We start from the raw sequence: 22084 nt of genomic DNA, 5'->3' as shown, positions 1-22084 counted from the left end.
TTAATTTAAACAGAAATAATGCAATAATTTTAAAAAGACTTCATAATCTTAATCTTTACCATTTGTGTCATCACAGTCCGTATAGACAAGGAGACTACTTTTTGACGTGCTACTTTGCACAATTAATGAGGGATTATATTGGATATCAACTTTCTCAAACCTTTACAATGGATCAGTTACCATTGCAACTGAATTAACATGTTTTAAATGATCCTGGATCTTGAACAGTCACCATGGGGCTATGCTATAGAGTTTGTTTTAATCTATTCCTTTGAGGGACATTGATTTGTGGAATTTCAGAGATTTCTGACCCTTGGACAGAATCACGGTGCTCGCAGTGGTTTTAGAGGAGGGAAGTCCACTCATTACACAGGTTAGTGATGTCCTGCTCTCTTAGCAAACTCATTGGAATTAAGTTCAGGTTGGGATCGTCCCAGGTTGACCCTGCCCAGAAGTCACTTCATCTGATGAAGGAGCAGCACTCTGAAAGCTTGGCACTTCAAATAAACCTGTTGGATTATAACCTGGTGTTGTCTGTTTTCTGACTTTGTCCGCCCCAGTTCAACACCGGCACCTCCACCTCATGAACACAGGTGACGAGGGGATAGTTCTTTTGCTGTGACCTTCATAACATGCAGACACTTGAACCCAGGCTGGTGCACATGAGAACATGCAGTCCCTCTGGCACCCTCCTGTAGTGTTGAAATTGGCTGTTTAACTCCAATCCTTGTGTATTCCTCAAAGACAAAAACATGAAATGTATCTGCAATTTGGAACATTAATCCACAGAGGGTTGGGTGGCTCATTGTTGAGCAGAGGTGTGCTAACTCCTCATTACCTCAAGTGATCACAGTGCAGTCTCTTTTGGATTGTCTCTTTCACCATTTTGAAGGACTGTATTTAAAGTTCCTTTTGCCTTGTTGGTCTCTCTCTCTCTCTCTCTCTCTTCCCCCCCTCCCCACCCCCAGGCATCAGTTATATTTATATCTCTGACCATTTTGGACTGTATCAACCCTCTTTTAGATGACACACTTTGGAATTAACATTCTTTATAAATTCCACAGTACATCAAGGGTCTGACCTCTGGTCATGACAGAGGTGGTGAATTCCTGTAATGCAGCATGAAGCACATTTTATAACATTGTGTGTCTAACCCTACAGTCTTAACCTTGTGGAGTGCACCAACAATTGGAGAGACAGAGATTCTGCACCATGGGTAGTTATTACCACTGAGTTACTGCTGATTTCTTTGGTTTGCATTTAGTGGTGTAATGGGGTTTGTTTTTGATCTTCTGAAATATTCCAGGCTAGTTTTATCCAAAACAGCACATTGTAACTTTGCTGGACAATGTGTTTTTGTTTGTTAATGTAGCACAGAGGAGAGTCAGGGTTTGCAACACTGGAAACCATTCTCTTCCAGTAAGCTTATAGCTTCTTTTTATTCATTCATGGGATGAGGGTGTCGCTGGCTAAGCCAGCATTTATTGCTCAAAGGGCAGTTAAGCATCAACCACATTGCTGTGGGTCTGGAGTCACATGCCGGCCAGCCCAGGTAAGGATGGTAGCTTTCCCTTCCCTGAAGGACTTTAATGAACCAGATGGGGTTTTCCCAAACAATCGACAATGAGCATAAATGGCTGATTTTCCTTTGCCTCACATCTGGTCAGTGGGGGAGATTGAACTGGAGCAGAAACATACCCCACTGTGCACATTCTTTGGATGCACCTCACCCCCTCCCTTTCCTCCCACACCAACAATAGGGCCCTCCTCCTTCTCACCTACCATTCTTTTGTATATTTAAGACTGAGACAGAGAGATTTTTGATCAGTCAGGGAACCGAGGGTTATGGAGAAAAGGCAGGAGAGCAGACATGAGGAATGTCACATCAGCCATGATCCTATCAAATGGCGGAGCAGGTTTGAGGGAGTCAATCAGCCGCCTCCTGTTCCTATTTCTTATAAACTCATGACAGATCGGGCTACACTTGCTCTGCATTCAACATACGGACATCGCCAATTTTGGCCTCAAAGTGACTTTGAGCTAAGACTTGGATATTCAGCCTGTTTCATCTTCAAACTTTTTAGTTTCTTAGTGTGTCTGAGGTCTTGCTGCTATGTGCACTGCTATGTTTGTAAATTGCTGAGGAGCCTTTGAAACTACATCACAAACAGACAATGTACCATTTAGCTATTTTACAAGGCCCTTGGGTTCCATCAAAATGCCTGCTATGTTCATTTATTTTGGCTGCCTTTGGCACTTTCAACCTTTCTTTTGGTTTAAACTGCAGGGCAAGCCACACAATTTGTTATTACCAGATTATATAGGTGCCTGCTGCCAAGATAAGTAAAAAGGGAGTGAATTGAAACAGAGGGGTTGGGGTCAAAGTTGCCTAATTAATAGTCACCAACTAGGACCTTTTATCATTAGGATTGTTGTGGATTATTTTGTTGGTGGGAATGTTTTCCCTAGCCCCAGTGGGATGCCTTCATGTTTCAGTGTGCTGCAGTCCAGCACAGGGCATGGACAGAGATGAGTCATTTCAGGCAACAGGGTCGAAGAATACTTCCCATGCAGGGCCGGTCTTGAGGAACCGCACACGTTGGCATTAACCCAAAACAGAGTGATTCTGGCAGCCACACAGATTGCTCAGCTCTAATTCTCGCACAGCAACCATTGTCGACATACAATTGTGAAGCACAATCAGTCCATCTTACTGTATGTGCTCCATGTGACTCTTTTTAGACCCAGCTTCATTTAATTCTATCAGTCTACCTTCCTGTTCTTTCTTATCTCTCTTCTGGCATTCCCTTAAGTGCATCTGAGCTACATGTGGTAGTGTTTCCATTGTCTCCAGCAGCCACTAATTGCATTTATTTGGTTGCTATTATCATGGATGATAGATTAAAATCAGAATTGAAGTGTGTAATGCGTGGTATTCGTGAACTGCAGCCTTCCTCTGTGGAGTGAAGGCCTGTAATTCCTTTGCAGAAAGCATTTGGCAACCACTACCTTTGGCCACTCATTTCATGGGATGTGGCTGTCACTGGATAGATCAATGTCAACTGTCCATCCTGCAATTGCTATTAAGTGGGTGGGGGGTGAGCAGTTTTTGGTGAACTGCTGTGTCTGTTGGTACACCCACAGTGTAGTTAGAATGAGAATTCAGGTATTTTGACCCAGCAGGAGTGAAAGAGTGGTAACGTACTTCCAACTCGAATGGTGAGTAATTTGGAGGCGAGTGTGGAGGCTGTGGTGTTCTGCTGCCTTCGTCCTTCTAGATGGTAGAGGCTAGGGGTTTGGAAGAAGCATCCTTGGTGAATTACCGCAATGTGCCATATAGATGGTACTCTCTCCTGCCACCGTGTTGGTAGTGAAGGAAGTGGTGAATATGATGCCTGGATGGTGCCCAGCTTTTTGAGTGTTGTGAGAGTTGCACTTATCCAGGCAATTGGAGAGTGTTCAATCACTCTCCTGATTTGTGCCTTGTAGCTGGTGGACTAGGGTTTGTGGAGCCAGGAGGTGAGGGACTGCCTACTAGGTGGTTAGCCTCTGACCTGCTCTCGTAGCCTTTGTATTCATATGGCAAGTCTAAGTCAATTTCTTGCTAATAGTAACACCCAGCATGTTGACAGTCAATGATTCAATGATTGTAATGCCATCATCGATTGTCATGGATAGTTGAATTCTGTCTCGTTGGAGATGGTCAATGACTGGCACTTGTGTGGCACAACTGCTAATTGCAGTTCATCAGCATAAGCTTGGATGTTGTCCAAGCCTTGCTGCATTTGTATATGGACTGCTTCAGGATATGAGGAACTGCCTTTAAATAAAAGAAGAAGAATTTGAATGCTCTTTCTGGCAACTGAGTCAAATGTCATTGAGTAGACACTGAGGTGTGGTTCCATCTATCCACTTGACCAAAAATTCATAAACCAGGAAATTAGCACAGAAAGCAATAGCTTGAATAAGTATTTTGTGTGCATTGGTTAGAGTTCACTCAAGCAATTAGTCTGTAAGATTAAAAAAAAAACTTAGAACTGGGAACTGTGCACGTAATATGCTCTGCCTGGCTGGTGGCAGATCAGCACAGGATTATAGGGATCACTGGTTCAAGCTTTTGGCAATTTCTAAAGTAGTTTGAAGATCCAGTTAGAAATAGATAGTCCAAGTTGTATGTGGGAGCAGGAGGGTGCAAACACCCCTTACCCAGTACCACATACTGGTAAAGATGGCAAATGCCAGAAGGAACCAGGACTGGTCATCTGGGAAAGTATCACCCAGCTGTGGTCACGACACCACAGCGAGGTTATATAGAAATTAGGAGCAGGCCCTTCAAGTCTACTCTGCTTTTCAATATGATCATGGCTGATCCACTATCTCCATGCCATACTCCCACTTCCTCCCCCTACCACTTGCTGAGGAGATGACTGAGGCAATGTGGCAAAGGGACAGCTAGGCAGTCAACTCATTCAAGGAATTTGAATCAAAAGGAGAGGTTTAAGAGTGTCGGATTGTCTCGGTGATCAGGGTAGACTGAAGGGATATCATTCAAGATGCTCCACCGATTACATACATTCAACGCAAATATGTTTCATGGAGTTTGTGTGAATTCTATGAGGCTTAAGACCATAAGAAATAAGAACAGGAGTAGGCCGTTCAGCCCCTTGAGCCTGATGCACCATTCGATAGGGTCATGTCTGATCTGACATTCCTCGCATCAACCCCCAACCCTTGACTCCCCTCCTAATCACAAATCTCAGCCTTGTAGTGGTTACTGGCTGAAGATACACTGTAGCTGTGGAGTGGCTACACAAAACGCATTGTTCTTAGGTCAAAGGGTGACTTACTGTATGAGAGCAGTAAGTATAACAAAGAGATCAAACTTAGCAGAGCGAAGGTGTACAGACACTTTCCACAGTGAATATTTGGAATGGCCAGTGCTGGGAAGAAAATAATGTGGGAAAAAGTAACTAGATTGGAATAAAAAGGGGGTAAGCTTCTGAAGGCTGTTGGATTTGGGGATCATAGAATCTTAGAGATATGCAGTACAGAAACAGATCCTTTGGTCCAACTTATCCATACCAACCAGATATCCTCACCTAATTCAGTCCCATTTGCCAGCACTTGGCCTATATCCCTCTAAACCCTTCCTATTCATATACCCATCCAGATGCATGCTAAATGTTGTAATGATACCAGCTTCCACCTCTTTTTCTGGTAGCTCATTCCATACACACACCACCCTCTGCATGAAAACTTTGCACCTGTCATCTCTTTTAAATCTTTCCCCTTTCACCCTGAACCTATACCCTCTAGTTCTGAACTCCCCCACCCGAGGGAAAAGACCTTGTCTATTTACCCTATCCATGCCCCTCTTGATTTTATAAATCTCACTCAACCTCCGACGCTCCAGGGAAATTAGCCCCAGCCTATTCTACTTCTCCCTGTGGCTCAAACCCTCCAATCCTGGCAACACCTTTGTAAATCTTTTCTGAACCCTTTCAACTTTCATGACATCCTTCCCTGGGTTGAAGGTCGAGCTCTGAAATGTGAGGTAATTCAGAGGTTCTTAAATCCGAGCTCATTGTGAGAATTCAAGTAGTATACCAGCTTATCATAAAAGAGACACAGGAAGGTTGTTTTCCAGTTGCAGAACAAAAAATGAGGCTGCATATTGCAAAAGGCAAGTTTTTTTTAAATGACTTCACTGATTTTCCAATTCATGCTCAATAAGTAGATAAAATACTATTCCGAACTATTTCTGAATGTGATGTATTGGAACCAGAGTACATGAAATAGAATATAAAAAGCCTCCAGGAGATGGAGTTATCTATTAACCTTTATTTTTTACGGGCCAGCATGATGACATTAAGCAGGATTTATAGAGACAGCCCAAATGAAATCTTCCCGGCTGAAAATTTTCAGAGTTCACGCTCTCCCTGTATTTGCTGCTGTCACCAAAGTAACTGATTGCAACAATTCTCTGACTGACCAACAATCAGAAGTACAAAGCAAAGGTTTGTGAAGCGTTGGGCCACAGAGGCATGGTGATGTGGGAGGAGAACAGTCTGAGTGAGAGGATAGAAGGAACTGAGTTGACATATTGCAAGAGAGAAATGCACTACAAGTGAATGTGTCCACCTAATGATTTTCTGACTGAAAAATGTAATGTGTAGCCCACAGAATCATGTATTACTCAATAACGGTGATGACTTTCCTTGCTGTTTCTGTACATTCTCACTGGAAATTAATTGGGATCTATAAATATTTGAGACAAGGTTATTTTTCAATGGAAATTGAGTACGGGACAGTCCTGTTACTATCACCTTGCAAGCGATGGTAAGAATGAATGTCTACTGGCAAGGGTTTAACTCCAGTGTCACGTTCTTCAGAACGGTATTTGCATTAAACCACTTTGCAATGAAATAAAGCAGTCACTTTTCTTGACAAGCGCGAGTGTAATTTTGAGGATATTTTGTGCCTGCTTAGGGGAAGGTATGATTCCTTGCAGACTGACTAGGCTGACAGGATGCTTGCAGCGTACTTGAGCTAAAGCGCTGAGATAGATGATATTAAAGTGAATTGGATCTGTTCAGACAGAAGAATGAGACTGGAGAAAAATTGAAAAATAATCAGGAAATAACAATAAAAGAAATTGGATGGGGGCTGAAATCCAGTTACAGAATTTGCTTTATTCTATAGATGGATTAGTCAGTGCAGGTCGGTTCAGTTCCCTAATAGAATGATTTGAAAAGGTTTCAATTCTTTCTTCTGCTAAAGGTCAGGAAATAGTTCACTGGATTCTTGCACACATCCCACACCTCAGCCAAGTGGATGTGTATTCTCAGTGTATCTAGGCATTGAATAGTAACCAGTAAACTGTGTTAGATCTGTCAGTTATGCTGGATCCTGTCTCCAAACCATATCCACACACTTTGTCCAGCAAAGTTAAAAATCATGCAACCATAGGTGATAGTCCAACAGGTTTATTTAGAAGTAGTAGCTTTCAGAGCACTGCTCCTTCGTCAGGTACCAAAAGTGAATGCTTCCAAGTAAACCTGTTGGACTATAACCCGGTGTTGTGTGATTTTTAACTTAGTCCACCCCAGCTCAACACCGCTCCTCCACATCATTGTCCAGCAGGAAAGAGAAGCCTGGCTGATTATCACCTCACAGCCTGAGGAAAGAGACCAATTATCCTGCTCCCCCTGTTTTCCCTCGTGAGGCCAACTAGGTGGGAGTATAACCCAAGGCATTACTGGCCTCTGGTTCACAAAGGCATCAAGTGTGCATTCAAACATATGGCTGTCTTTAACTTTTTAAAATACAGCAAGATCTGCAAATGTCTAGCAGAATGGCAAAAGGCAAGACTCGATGCTTCAACTCAGTCAAGTATGATGAGCATTTTCTCTCTCAAAGTTGGCTGTCAATGCCTTTTTCTTTCTGTTGATTTGATTTGATTTATTGTTGTCATATGTACCTGAGTTAAGTGAAAAGTTTTGCTTTGTGAGCAATACAGGCAGGTCCTAACACACAAAGAGACACAGATCATAAGGTGCTTAGACAGAGCGAGGCACACAAGGCTAAGGCTGCACAGGAGGTGCACAAAAACAAGGTCAATATTCGATTTGAAATTACAGAGGTCCATTCAACAGTCTAATAACTGCAAGGAAGAAATTGTTGGTTTAAGCTTTTATAACATCTGCTTGCAGAAGAAGTTGGAAGAGAGTATTACCAGAGTAGGAGTGGTCTTTGATGATGTTGGCAGGCTTTCCGTGGCAGCGTGAAGTGTAGATGGAGTCCATGGTTGGGAGGTTGGTTTTCATGATGGTCTGGGCTGTGTTCACAACTCTCTGTAGTTTCTTACAGGGCTGGGTAGAGCATTTGGCATACCATGCTGTGATGCACCCAAATAGAATGCTTTCTATGGTGTGTCCGCAAACGTTAGTGAGTGTCCTTATGGATATGCTGAACTTCCTAAGGCTCCTGAGCAAGAAGAGGCGTTGTTGTGTCGTCTTAACCGTCGCATCAATGTGGGAGGTCCAGGACAGATTGTTGGTGATCGTCACTCCGAGGAAATTGACGCTCTTGACCCTCACCTTTGGGTTGTGTCAGCAGTGGGGACTATTATCCAAATTCTGTCGACATTTCTGAGTAGCGCTGGCTAAACCAAATGTGATCTACTGAGATGATTGTCCTGATAATAAGTCACTTGTAAAGAAAATTAATCTGAAGCTGGATCTTGGATGTTTCAGCTAATAGGGCCATGACTGTTTCCTTTGGCAGCTTGTCCCAATGTGGGATTGACCTTGGGAAGATTGTCCTTGTTGATACATCATCATGGTCTTCAGTAAGTTGTGTGAATGGCTCCCCTGTGGTGTGTTATTGCCAGCAGACACTAGATGCTTGTTTCCCTCAAGTACCACCAGTCCATTCCACGTTTAGTAGAACACGTTGGAAATGGAGCAGGAAATCTTGTTTCAATTTTAAAGTTGGACCATGGAACATTGGGGGAAATACTGGAATCTTCCCCCAGCTTACTCTGGTATGTGGATAATATGGCCTGACTTTCTGAGGATTGGTCATCACTTTACTTGCCACCCCATTCCTTTATTCTTACATTAGAATTACCTTTATTGTCACATGTACGCAAATGAATATAGTGAAAAGTTTATAAGTTGCCACTTACAGTGCCATCGTGGTTATAAAGGTATCTGGGTACACTTTCTTCAGTTATAAGATTAGTTAGTGTAACAAGGTCACCAACGCAGGCACCATCTTAGGTAAAAAGGTACCTAGGTACAATCCTTAGTTACAGAATAAAGAAATGGAAAAAAAAGTTACACTACAGCTACAACCATGGGTCAGAAAATCAAGAAGCAAAGTTAAAACAGACAACATCACAGTCTCTACCTATCTCTCCTAAGTTTCTCTGCAACAGATCAGCACAGGGGAGCCTTCACATGGTCTCTACCAAACTCCTACTCCAGGCCAGTGCCCCGCTCCTGCTCTGGCCCACTGGCCACTGGTGTCCCCGCTCCACATTTCTGGTGGGAGATTCTGATCACGGCTCCCTTAGGAATGCAATGTCTCCTGAAGTACACTTTTCACAGCTCCCGACCGACTCCCGTCCACATTATGAAAAGAACAACGTGACCGTTGGAAAATCTGAGCATCTGTTGTAAACACCAGTCCACATTATTCTGCACACCCACTGAGGAAGTGGTTTAATGTAGATGTTTAGTAAAGAGCTGGTTTAGTTTACAAACCGAGGTCAGTATCATCCACTTCATTGCTTCAAATTAAAAAAAAGATAAAAACAATTGCTTTTGGAATTTGCAATTCTAAGACCCCCAGAAGTATGTGTGATTCCTGATTGAATGGGATGCCATTGAGATTCCTGATTTCACTTGGAGGGAGTGACTGGAGTCAGGGGAATGGAAATGATTAGGTGTCTTGAAACGTTGTGCCAGATAGGAAGTGCGTTAAATTCTATCTCAGTCCCAGGAAATGTCAGCAATCACTGTGTGCAAGGAATGACATTTTGAAGTAGGGATTTAAATTCCTTTTTTGCATTGGAATACCAATACAGATTTCCCACAGTACGAGTACTCCGCTTCTCCAAGCCACTGAATTCCTAACTGCACTCAAACCCACAAGGGCAGGTCCTCCTGAAAGGGAGGGAAGATTGGAAGGGTGAGGCTCTGTGAGACTGCTGTTCAGTGGTTTGAAGATTTCAGGGTGTCTATGCACCAGCTCATTAAAAATTATACTGGGGCTCAGCAAACAAGGAATTACTAAGTTATTTTTTTTTGGAGGTTTCTTGCCATGAGTGGGAATGGATATGTTGGCTAATGCCTTTGTTCTATTCAGCCGTATTAGGCAAGTATAAACTGGCTACATCGCATGGATAGATAGGATGTTAAAGCAAGACAACGTGAGACTGCAGTATTTTAAATAAAATCCTCCTTCACTAAGAGTTAAACAGCATTTATCCCCAATTTCTGTGAATTATCAGCTCACTTACCAGTAAACACAGCCCCAATCCCTCAATCCCCAGCAGTCACAAACCTTCCTCTTCAGTGTCACTTATCATCGTGGTGTCCATGGTGGGGTGACTCAGTGGTTAGCACTGCTGCCTCACAGCTCCAGGGACCTGGGCTCGATACCAGCCTCAGGCAAATGTCTGTGTGGAGTTTGCACATTCTCTCTGTGTCTGCGTGCGTTTCCTCCCACAGTCTGAAGATGTGCAGGTTAGTTGGATGGGCAAGACTAAATTGCCCATAGTGTCCAGGGATGTGAAGGCTAGGTGGGTTAGCTGTGGGAAATGCAGGGATGAGGCAGCAGGGTGGGTCTGAGAGGGATGCTGTCTGGAGAGCCAGTGTGGACTCGATGGGCTGAATGGCCTGCTTCAACACTGTAGGGATTCTATGACAGAGGCATACAGCATGGAAACACACTCTTTGGTCTAACCTGTCCATGCTGACCATGTCTCCCAAACTAGTTCCAGTTGCTTCATATGCCTCTAAACCTTTCCTATTCCTGTGCCTATCCAAATGTCATTTAAATTTTGTAACTGTACCTGTATCCACAGCTTCCTCTGGCACACAACTGTCATAAAAGTCAACGTGCATGCTGTAAGCCTAACAAACCATCCCTTCGCTTCTATCTCCTAGATACCTTTCCCTGTTCCACTGCACTAACTCGGTGATATCTCAGTCACTGTGAAACAGTGATGTTCCGTGGAGTGTGATGAAGATTTTGCCCTGGAACAGCTCTGTTCTGAAATCGCCCGGTTTCAGACTGCACTGTCTCAGCTTGGGCTGGACTGAGTGACAGGCGGCAGCAAGCGCAGTGGCAGGAGAAGGGCTTTGTACCTTGGGGGAAGCACTGTGGCAGCACCCTTTACAGTCCGAGTGCTGAAGTAGATATTGGTATCCAGCACCAAGCTCATTGTCCAGTGTATTGCCATGAGTGGATCCTACCCTTCCTCAAATTTGTGATGTGTGCATAGTGTCAATGCTGTTAACACACACAAGTTGATGGGGATGTGAGTTGGAGAGGTAGACGCAAAAATATTTCCAAGTGATTCATGGGCTGAGTGAGCAGGCATGAACGTGGTGGGTAGAATATAACGTGCAAACTTATTCACAATAGCAGCAAAAACAGGGACACAGAGCATTTCTGAAATGGTGAGGGATCGGGATGTGCTGCTGACCGAAGGGACCTGAGTGGTCTTGCTTATGAGTCAGTGGAAACTAACGTTCAGATGCAGCCATCAGTTAGGAAGGAACATCATCTGCTGACCTTTATTGCAAGAAGATTTGAGTGCAGGCGTAAAAATGTTTGACTGAAGTTGCATAGAGTAGAAACGTGTGGCACTGGAAAAGCACTGCAGGTCAGGCAGTGTCCGAGGAGCAGGGGAACCGATGTTTCAGGCATAAGCCCTTCATCAGGAATGTACAGCATAGAGCTGCATTGAAGCTACACCTGGAGCACTCTGTGCAGTTTTGACCTCCTTGCCTCAGACCCTGTCACAGAGGCAGTGCAATGAAGATTCACCAGACTGATTTCTAGACTGGCTTCTTCTATGAGGTCCGATTGAAGAGAATGGGCGTGCCCTTCGAGTTTAGAAGAACGAGAGAAAGCAGACTGGCCATGATCTTAGTGAACGGCTGAGACAGGCTCAAGGGGCGAAGTAGTGTACTCCTGTTTGTATCTATTGTCATGGAAACATAGTTTTTACAAGTGACATAACTTTTTTTAAAATTTGATTTATTATTGCCACATATACCTGGGTACAGTGAAAAGTTTTGTTTTGTGTGCAGTACAGGCAGATCATACCATCCAAAGAGCATCAGGTGATAGAACAGAGTGAGGAATACAATGTTTCGGCTGCAGAGAAGGTGCACCAAGAGCGAGATCAACATTAGGTTTGAAATTTGAGAAGCCTATTCAGCAGTCTAATAACAGCAAGCAAGAAGCTGTTCTGGTTGGTATGTGTGTTTTAGCTTTTGTATCTTCTGCCTAATAGTAAAGGTTGGAAGAGATTATAACTGGGGTGGGAAATGGTCTTTGATATTGGCTGCCTTTCTGTGGCAGCAGAATGTGGAATCAATGGATGGGAGGTTGGTTTGCGTCATGGACTGGACTGTGTTCACAACTCTCTGTCGTTTCTTATGTGCTGGGCATGGCAGTTGCCATACCAAGCCATGATGCATTTGTATAGAATGCTTTCGATGGTACACCACTAAAGGTTGGCGGGGTCCTTATGGACCTGCCCAATTTCCTTAAGCTTTCTGACAAAGAGGAGTTGTGCCTACGCAAAGGCTGGTATCCCATCACCAAGACATCCTTTACTTACATGTGCATATACATGGCACTGATCCAGTTAGCTCATAACCAGTTCCTAGAGGGAGCAGAATCCCTGACACTGCTGTTTATATCTGTCACCCTAGTCCAAAGAGGGAGCCTTGGCTAACAACCTTAATCAGGGAACTCCTATTCTGAGATCCACCTGGCTGACCGCATTCCAAACACTCCAACAAGTAGCAACAAAGTCAATACAGGACAGATGTAAGGAGGTTTCCACTGGCTTGTGGGCTGGGTTGGGGACATTTAGGACAGAGAGGAAGTGGAATTTCTTCAGAGGATGGTGAACTTTTGCGGTGAAGAATTCCAAAGAGCTGTGGAATCTCTGTCAATGAAAGCGTTTGAGACCGAGAACATTGGTTCCTGGATATTAAAGTCACAAAGGGAAATGGAGATGGTGCAGGAAATTGGCATTGTGGTGGAAACTCAGCCATGATGGAGTAGGATGGATGAGCAGACTGGAGGGGCTGAATGGTCTAGCCTAGCTCCTATTCTTCCATATTCAGGTACTAGCTACACGTGGCAAGTATTAATGAGGTGGCAGCGTGAAATCTGGGTACTCTCTGCATCAGAAGACAAGTAATAATTGTGATTATAACCTCTTTTCTCATGCTCAAACCTTATCCAAGTTTTTTTCCCTATAAACATCATGCTGTTAATGTTAATAAAACTTCCACTAGAGATTAGATATCAAACAACGCAGACACGCAGGCAGCTTCGAGCGTTATAGAAATGCTTTCACTCTACACCTATGTTTATCCAATGACCATTTAAATGCCCTTAAAGTTGGCGAGTCTACTACTGTTGCAGGCAGGGCGTTCCATGCCCCTCCTACTCACTGAAGAAGAACCTACCTCTAACCTCTGTCCTATTTCTATCACCCCTCAATTTAAAGCTATGTCCCCTCATGCTAGCCATCACCATCCAAGAAAAAAGGCTCTCACTGTCCACCCTATCTGATCCACCGATCGTCTTGTATGTCTCTACTAAATCACCTCTTAACCTTCTTCTTCTCTGACGAAAACAGCCTCAAGTCCCTCAGCCTTTCCTCATAAGTCCTTCCCTCCATACCAGGCAACATCCCAGTAAATCTCCTCTGCACATTTTCCAAAGCTTCCACATCCTTCCTTTAATGCGGCGACCAGAACTATACGCAATACTCCTAGTGCGGCCGCACCAGAGTTTGTACAGCTGCAATATGACCTCATGGCTCCAAAACTCAATCCCTCTACCAATAAAAGCTAACACACAGTGTTAAATTGCCCATAGTATCTAGGGATGTGCAGACGAGGTTGGTTAGCCATGGTAAATGCATATTTGTAGGGGTGTGGAACTGGGTGGAATGCTGTTCAGAAGAGTTGGTGTGGACTCGATGGTCTGCTTCTACACTGTAGGGATTCTAGGATTTCCTCTCCCTCTTTGTCTTTTTCACACACTTACACATACACACTTACTGTCTCTCATTCTGTCTCTGTTGAGGCTTCTCTGAATTGAGCTTGGGCCATCTCATTCCAGCTCCCACATAATTTTGTCAAAATCTGACTCCAGCTCTCCACAAAGAGGACCATGTCACTCAAAACACACAAGGATTGGAAATGCAAGTCAAACCTAAGGCATACACATTGTGGAGAAGGAAGAGCTTTATCCTTTACTTTAACCTGGTGTAGCTGGCCCTCTGGCTTGTTTTGTGTTCTGATCGCAAACAGACCAGAAAATAGTTTGATATTCTATGTGTTTTTCTTGAGCAGAGCTATGGTTTTCAGAAGTAAGGGATGTTCAGGTAAATGTACGTGAGTTGGGCTTTGCCAGTGTGTAGTTACCATTGTATGGACCAGAGCAGACCCCCTTAAAATATATGAAGAAGGTAGTCTAGACCCTAATGTTTTGTTAGTTTAAAGGTAAGTGTGAGATGCTGTGTTCCAAATGCAATTCAAATGGTCAAACTACTTGGCGTTAAGCAAAACACAATTTATTTAAACACAACAGTTAAAAATATAACCAAAGAAAGAGGAATTTAGGGTAAGTATTGGAAAATGTAACAAAATAATAGGTACAGTACCCAATACTAATTAACTGTGCCAATATAGTAGCACCCCATAAACACACACTTGGCAAAAGGCCATTTCAAAACACAAATTTTCTTACATGCAGTTCTCCAATCCAGGAGGAAAGAAAATCAATTCTGAGAGAGAGAGAGAGAACTCCAGCTTTCAGCTGTAGCAAAAAGAGCTGTGGAAGATTTTCACAACCCCAGCAGCTTCTGCTGGAAGCTAAACTAAAGGTCCTGGTTCTGTGGGTGCTCAACCACACCCATTCAGGCTGCTCCTATTGTTATAGCTTTTCAAGAAGAAATGATACCCCAACATCTCACAAGCTGTTTATTCTTGGCATCTCTCATTCAATCTCTCTTTTTTTAAAAAGGCCAAGACAAAAATAACCTCTTAAAGCTATAGTATCATCACACCATCTCCATCATATATTTAGTATTGAGCAGTGTAATTATCAGAATTAAGTGAAGGAGTCCAAATTGGTGTCAGATCAGGAGAGTGTGAGGGCATGAGAGTTTAAGGGAGAGAAAACATGATAACAAAATTGTTAATTGGTTTTTATTCTTCCACTTGCTATTCATTTGGCAGAATCCCCAGGTACTGATGTGAACATGAGGCGATGTGTTGCGCTCTTGATTGGGAATTGCTTAATGATAATTAGTTTCCTTCTTTGTTCCACAGGAACCTTATGCCTCGCACTCTGGAAGGACAGATCACCATGGAGAAGACCCCGAGTTATTTTGTCACTAAGGAAGCCCCGAAGCGAATCTTTTCCATGTCGAAAGAGACCAAACTGATTGTGGTGGTCAGGAACCCTGTGACCAGAGCTATTTCGGACTACACACAAACACTGTCCAAGAATCCGGGAGTCCCGAGCTTTCAAATGCTGACGTTCAAAAACATGAGCACGGGCCTCATCGACACGTCGTGGAGTGCTATCCGCATTGGGATCTATGCTAAGCATCTGGAGAACTGGCTTCAGTACTTCCCCCTGTCCAAGATTCTCTTTGTGAGCGGGGAGAGGCTCGTGACTGATCCAGCCGGCGAGATGGGCCGTGTGCAGGACTTCTTGGGCCTTAAGAGAGTCATTACTGACAAACACTTCTATTTTAATGAAACCAAGGGCTTTCCTTGCCTGAAGAAGCCAGAGGGTAGCAGTAGGCCCCGCTGCCTCGGCAAATCGAAGGGAAGGACTCACCCCAAAATAGACATGGATGTTGTTCTTCGGCTCAAAGAGTTCTATAGGCCATTTAATCTGAAGTTCTACCAGATGACAGGCCATGATTTTGGCTGGGAGTAGACCACTACTTGTCAAGCACAACACTTAATTGCCTTTCCAAAGCAACCAACTTTTAACCTTGTGCTGTAAAGTCCAGCTGGATTTGCCTCGATTTGTTTTGTGAGCATGCACTGAACCTTTAGGTCGAAGCTCTCATGCCAGACGTCTTAAAAAGAACGGCGTAAAAATGGCAAATACAAATGAAGGGATTCCCCTAGAAATGAAAAGTCCGTAACTGCTCCCAATTCTTGGACGGTATTGGAAACGAACTGAAAGACCTTTATGGCTCCAGAACTGTCCAACACGAGGAGTAGTTGTCAGTGGTTGTGACATTCAGAATAAACAATAATGCTCGGCTTTTTTTGACAAAAGGATCATTTTGGGATCCTCTATTTGCATTCATGGTGTTGTCCAAGGCAAGTGGCATTTATTATGAAGCATGTTGAACTAAATACTGGCCCCTGACAAACAAACATTCTTGAAGATGTCAAGATCTGGTCCCCCCACTGGCAAAATTGATTTACCACAATCAAATAATAAACTGTAAAATGTGCATCGCTTCCGAATTCACCATTGCTTGGTGTTTTAATAACTTAGTTCCTATCCATTTTCCCATGTATGCTCATTCTACCGAATTAGTAGCAGTACTTTTTCTCAATCTGTTTGATATTTAGCACGTTTTGCATCATTGGTATTTTCCATTATGAGATCCTGGCAAAAGCGATCATGTTTAACATTACAGCAAGCAATGAAAACACATGCAAAAGATAGAACGTGCCTCTCTCTAGACCAAATTAACTGGTCAGGATTAGACTGCACAAACCCATTTATGAAGCAACTAACCAGTGGGATAGCATCAATTGCAGTTGTCTAGGATGGTTCGAGATGGTATTTGAAATCAAAATTGTCTGTAATTCGAATCATAGAATCCTTACAGTGTGCAAACAGGCCATTTGGCCCAACAAGTCCACATCGACCCTCTGAAGAGTAACCCAACTAGACCATTCTCCTACCCTATAACTCAACATTCACCCATGACTAATACATCTACCCCACATATCTCTTAACATTATGGGCAATTTAGCATGGCCAATTCACCTAACCTGCACATCTTGGACCGTGGGAGGAAACCCACGCAGACACAGGGAGAAAATGCAATCTCCATAAAGACAGTAGCCCGTGGCTGGAATCATCCCTGGCACTGTGAGGCAGCAGTGCTAACCACTGAGCCACCGGGCTGCCCATGCAACCGTAGATTTTTTGGGGGAGAAAATATCATATCTGTTTCAAATTGACCCAGTTTTAATCACTACATTTGCAGCTAAGCTGTATATTTCATTCTTAAATTCTTCTGTCCATAGACTGAAGAAGAGAAAATTACAGCATTTTACTTTTTGCACCTAATGTTTTCACATAGAGTCTGACTATACTGATTGAAAGCTCATTGTTACAGATTGGCAGGCAACCAGATATCATCTAATGATGTTTGTTAGACTAGAGAAAGGCAATTGCATCCATTAAATGCTCTGGAAAAAGTGAATAGAGTTTGAACACATTAATCCGAATTTAATTTGGTTTCCTCTGACCTGAGCAAGTACCAGTGTCAAATTCAAAGTCCAAAGCTTGATCCAGCACATCAGACAAGAAAACAAGCTGGGACTCTGAAAGGTTAGCAGCTTAATTTTACCGAGTGCTACTGAGTAAAATCACAGTCAGATTACTCAAATACAAGCTCCATATTAAGGTGAAGGAGTTTTTTTTTCGCAAGTATAGATTTGTACAGTACCTTCTTTCTCAAACATGGGGAAGTGGCTTCAACCTTATCGCCTCCTCTCCATAAATGTAGGGAAAAGATTGCCCCATTGCTTTGGGTATTGTTGTCCTTCTGTAAACTGACTCCAATTTAGTTCAGTGCTGAAATCCATTGCAATTACAGAAAATCCCAGGAAGACCAATTTCAGTGAAATGCAAACTCTTCTGCCATAACAATGCTTACTTGCTATTTAGCAAGCTTTCTCTGTTTTCTCAAAGAATACAGAGCAGCGATGGACAGTGGGTATGCTGTTAGATGTCCAGCTTGCAAATCTACAGCAGGTTTAAACTTGGTTAAATACAAAGGCATGTTCTGTCAATGCATTTTCATCTTGATCAGATACGAATAAAAGGCATCTTCTTGGTATTAAATTTTCTCATCTTCAAACCCAAGTGCAGCCACTTGCAGATGGTAAACTGCCCAAGTACTTGTTGCTAGCAGACTAGCAAACCACACAACGTGGCCTCATGAACAATAACTTTGCTCCTCAATGCTACAGTCAGTAGAATCACTTAGTGAAACACATTTAGGGTTGAAACCTTTCACATGTTTCATCATGTCACAAGCCAATGGACAAAAGGTATCAAACCTAAAAAAATGCTGGCTTTCCTTTGTGGGTTTTTATACTTTAAACTGTTAATTGACATTGACACAGTTTCCTATTGTATTCATAATGTATGGTTAAGAGTAACTAATATAATTTTGTTCAACTAAAGTCCCTGTATGTTTTGCACCAAGCTTACTACTTACATTTTTGTGGACTTGCATTATTTTAGTACAGTTTACTTAACACTGAACCTATATATATATAGTAATTATTTCTGATGGCCAGATAATTAAGGCTCTCAAGTCATTGCTCTCCATGATGTATAAGAAGTTATTCTAAGTAATATTTTCCCATTGTTATATATGGACTGAAGAAACTATTCTTGTCTTTATAAACAAAACATATTTTCTATCATTTGGTTTCTAAAGTGATAATTCTCTAAATTACCAGCTGGCATTTACACAACACAATGTCTGAATTTCAATGTCATTCTGCAGTTGGGCAACATTTTCTGGATTATCCTGAGTGTGTGATAAATTATGCTGACAATCAGGTTTTGGTCACTTGGGCTCACACTAATGGCATATGCTGAAAGTTTCATATATTTATACACAGGGCCCTGTTCTCTGCAGATGGACAGAATATGTAAACACACTATGTCTCTTTCAACTCAACAATATAGGAGACAGCCATTCACTGGTTCATCTTACATGGCAACCAGTGAACCTAGGAGAAAGTGAGGACTGCAGATGCTGGGGATCAGAGCTTAAAAATGTGTTGCTGGAAAGGCGCAGCAGGTCAGGCAGCATCAAAGGAGAAGGAGAATCGACGTTTCGGGCATAGTGCTCGAAACGTCGATTCTCCTTCTCCTTTGATGCTGCCTGACCTGCTGCGCCTTTCCAGCAACACATTTTTAAAACCAGTGAACCTGCCTGGTTGTAAAATTTGACAAAGCCTGTGTGTTAACTGTCAATTAGCATCAATGGGTATATTCTCTATTGTGATACCTCTAGGGTATACTTCCCAACCAATGAGCATTCTCTTCTGGGGCAGTTATTTTCCTCTTGAAATTCTTTTCTTGCAAAATGTCCTGATGAGAGCAAGGCAAAAAGTTTCAACAAATTGTTTTTCCCACTAATACTCAAATTCCTTAATTTTCTAGTGTCAGACTGTGCTTTTTATAAAGAAGATATAGCTATGTAACACGCAGAGCGAGACCTTCTCAACTCTCAGCAACTTTGGAGCAATTCTGTTGATATTTTTGCTAGATTGAGAAAATTTTGTAAATTTAACATACACTTGCTTTTTAGGTATTTTTATATACAAAACGATATGCCTGTGTTTAATTTACTACACACAGGCCCATACTTTGCTCCTTTCTCAAACTCCAGCTTTCCACTTGATACAGTGTTGGAAATCGCTTCATTTACCCAATACAAATGTATTCAGACGTCTTCCATTAGGTACACTTCAGATCCCAGAAGTTTCTCCAGTTTAACTAATCACAACATAGACCAGTTTCATTTAATTAGCTCATTGAATCCTGCTAAGCTTAAGATCAAATTGAAATAGAAAAGATTTTTTCGAAATGACTAATTGAAGTAGGACAGAATTGTTGGCAACTTTTCTTGGATATTTTTACAGTATTGATTTTTTTCTAAGCAAAATCCATTTAACATTGGAAAAAATTTAATCTTATCCTTTTGGTATAGCTTACAGTGTATAATTTTCCTAGTTAATGTTTTCCATACAAGGAGTTTTTCTTCAGCATGTAACATTTTCTGATATCCTATAACATATCATAAAACTGGCCATTCATGTAAATAGATAGAACTGGCCAGGGTTTTATCCTTATGTGTTAGTGTTCACAACATTTTCTGTCCATTGTCCAGAGTGTTTAATGTATTTTAAGAGTCAATTTAAAAAAAGCGCAAGTACAGAAGGATCAGCTGCCACGACAGTGCATTGTTCTCAAAATGGACAAGCCAGGATCTTGTTTCCCTGACTTGTATGCACTTTAAGATCTACAGGGCAAAGGTCAAAGGTATCAAGCATCCAGTAAGGACAACATATGTTGTGACAGTAGAATTTTAAGCTAAGTTTTCAGGCATTCACAACTGAAAATAAATAATTAGATTGTTTTGAACCCTTCAGGAGTTTTAGTGTTTGAAGTTCAACAGTTCTGAAGGAAAAGTAATTGGCTCCACTTACCACCATTACAGAATCAGCCCTTGTTAGTACAGGCTATTTGAATTCTTGGGATGTCCTTGCTGGTATTATATCAGCCCAAAGGTTGCACAACATGGAATAGAATAGGGACACTGTAAAAGATGGGACATATTTTATATTTGGATCGCATCTTTGGCCTGTGAACAATGTATTATGGAACAAATGGAGGTCAGTTTAGCTTAGCCTGTTGGGCAGTTGGTTTGTGCAGTAGTATGATGCCAATAGTGTGGGTTCAATTCCTAACACTGGCTGTGTGTACCATGAAAGGCCCTCCTTCTTAACATCTTCGCTTCCCTGAGGTGTGGTGGCCTCCAAGATAAACCATCATCAGTCATCTCTCTGATGAGACAGTAGCTCTATGGTCTGGTAAGATTATGGTGCCATAACATAGAACAAATAGCTTTAAATATCTACTTTCGGAGGATTATGATGAGTAATATTTTAGATGTTGGTATAAGGCTGGATTATTATTGAAGGGCTGAATTTCCTGATTCTTTCCTTGAAGCAAAGTTCCCCAGTTTGTTACAGATCCAGGTGAGTTGCCCTCAACTTTGAATTCCCATGTGAGGACGGATGAACTGGCTCTTTATTCACTAACTCCCTCAATTGTTTGCAACTAGGTTAAAAGGGATCCCGTTCATTGTGAAAACTTTCTCTCCCAGACATAAATGAGCTTGTGTTTTAAAAGCAGCCAATTTAACTAGGCTTCTTGAATTAAGAAAAAGAGTGAATTTATTAATTGCTACACGCAAGAAGAAAGGCTGAGAAAACACACAAACATACACAAACACACACACACACACACTGAGAATAAGAGGTGCGTTGAAAAAGTTAGAAGGTTACAAAAACAGATATATGAATCAGTCCCTGAGACAAAAACAAAAATTGCTGGAAAAGCTCAGCTGGTCTGCCAACATCTGTGGAGAGAAATCAGAGTTAACATTTCAGGTTCAGTGAACCTTCCTCAGAACTGCACCCGAAACATTAACTCTGATTGCTCTCTACAGATGGTGCCAGACCTGCTGAGATTTCTGTTTGTGTTTCTGATTTCCAGCATCCACAGTTCTTTCGGTTTTGGTTCAGTCGCAAAATTGTTTGTGAAGCAAAAATAATTAAACGTTGCAACTGAGAGTTTACCATTGCATAGATCTTGGCAGGTGGCAATATTTTCACAATTCTTAGTTTTTCAAGGTTGCACTTATAATACCTTTCAGTCAGGATTGAATTCCAACATTATACAAGAGAATCTTTTTCTATTCTGTTGCCTTTTTAATTGCTTTGTAGCACAGGGGTCATTAGGGAACTATTTTTGATTCTGACTTTCAAGCATATGAATGTGTGAACCCAAGCTGGTACACATGAGAACATTGAGTCCAACTAGCACACTCAGTTGGTTGGATGGCTGGCTGGTAACATAGAGTGACACCAAAAACATTGCTTCAATTATTTCCCTTGGTTGAGGTAACCATGAAGAACTTCTCTTCAACCTCTGCCCTTGCCTGAACGTATGGTAACCCTCAGGTTAAACCACCACCAGTTGTCTTTCTCTCATGACAGAGCTGTCTTCACCTTCTATTGAATTCCTATTCTCTCAGCAATTGACTCATTGCAATTTCACTGTATATTCCACATTCTTGAATGGACTTAATTAAGCATGGTTTATCCCTACTATATGAGAGCAGGAGACAATGACCTAGTGGCATTATCACTAAGTAATAATCCAGAGACCCATGCAACATTCTGGGGACTTAGCATGAGACATGGCAGGTGATGGAATTTGAATTAAATAAAAAAAG

The 22084-nt window shown here is 42.1% G+C and overlaps 1 protein-coding gene across 1 annotated transcript in view; it reads left to right on the top strand.

The window, feature by feature from the left end:
- The window catches only part of LOC122560561 (heparan sulfate glucosamine 3-O-sulfotransferase 3A1-like), a 189737-nt gene extending 171476 nt beyond the window's left edge, over window positions 1-18261 (top strand). The window contains exon 2 of the mRNA XM_043711314.1: window positions 15102-18261. Coding sequence (XP_043567249.1) covers window positions 15102-15720 — 619 coding nt within the window. The 3' untranslated portion in view covers window positions 15721-18261. The remainder of the gene's footprint in view (window positions 1-15101) is intronic.
- The last annotated feature ends 3823 nt before the right edge of the window (window positions 18262-22084 follow it).

The sequence above is a fragment of the Chiloscyllium plagiosum genome, chromosome 21, assembly GCF_004010195.1.
Source record: "Chiloscyllium plagiosum isolate BGI_BamShark_2017 chromosome 21, ASM401019v2, whole genome shotgun sequence".
In the NCBI taxonomy this organism is placed as follows: Eukaryota; Metazoa; Chordata; class Chondrichthyes; order Orectolobiformes; family Hemiscylliidae; genus Chiloscyllium; species Chiloscyllium plagiosum.
This window is presented reverse-complemented; position numbering and strand designations above follow the sequence as displayed.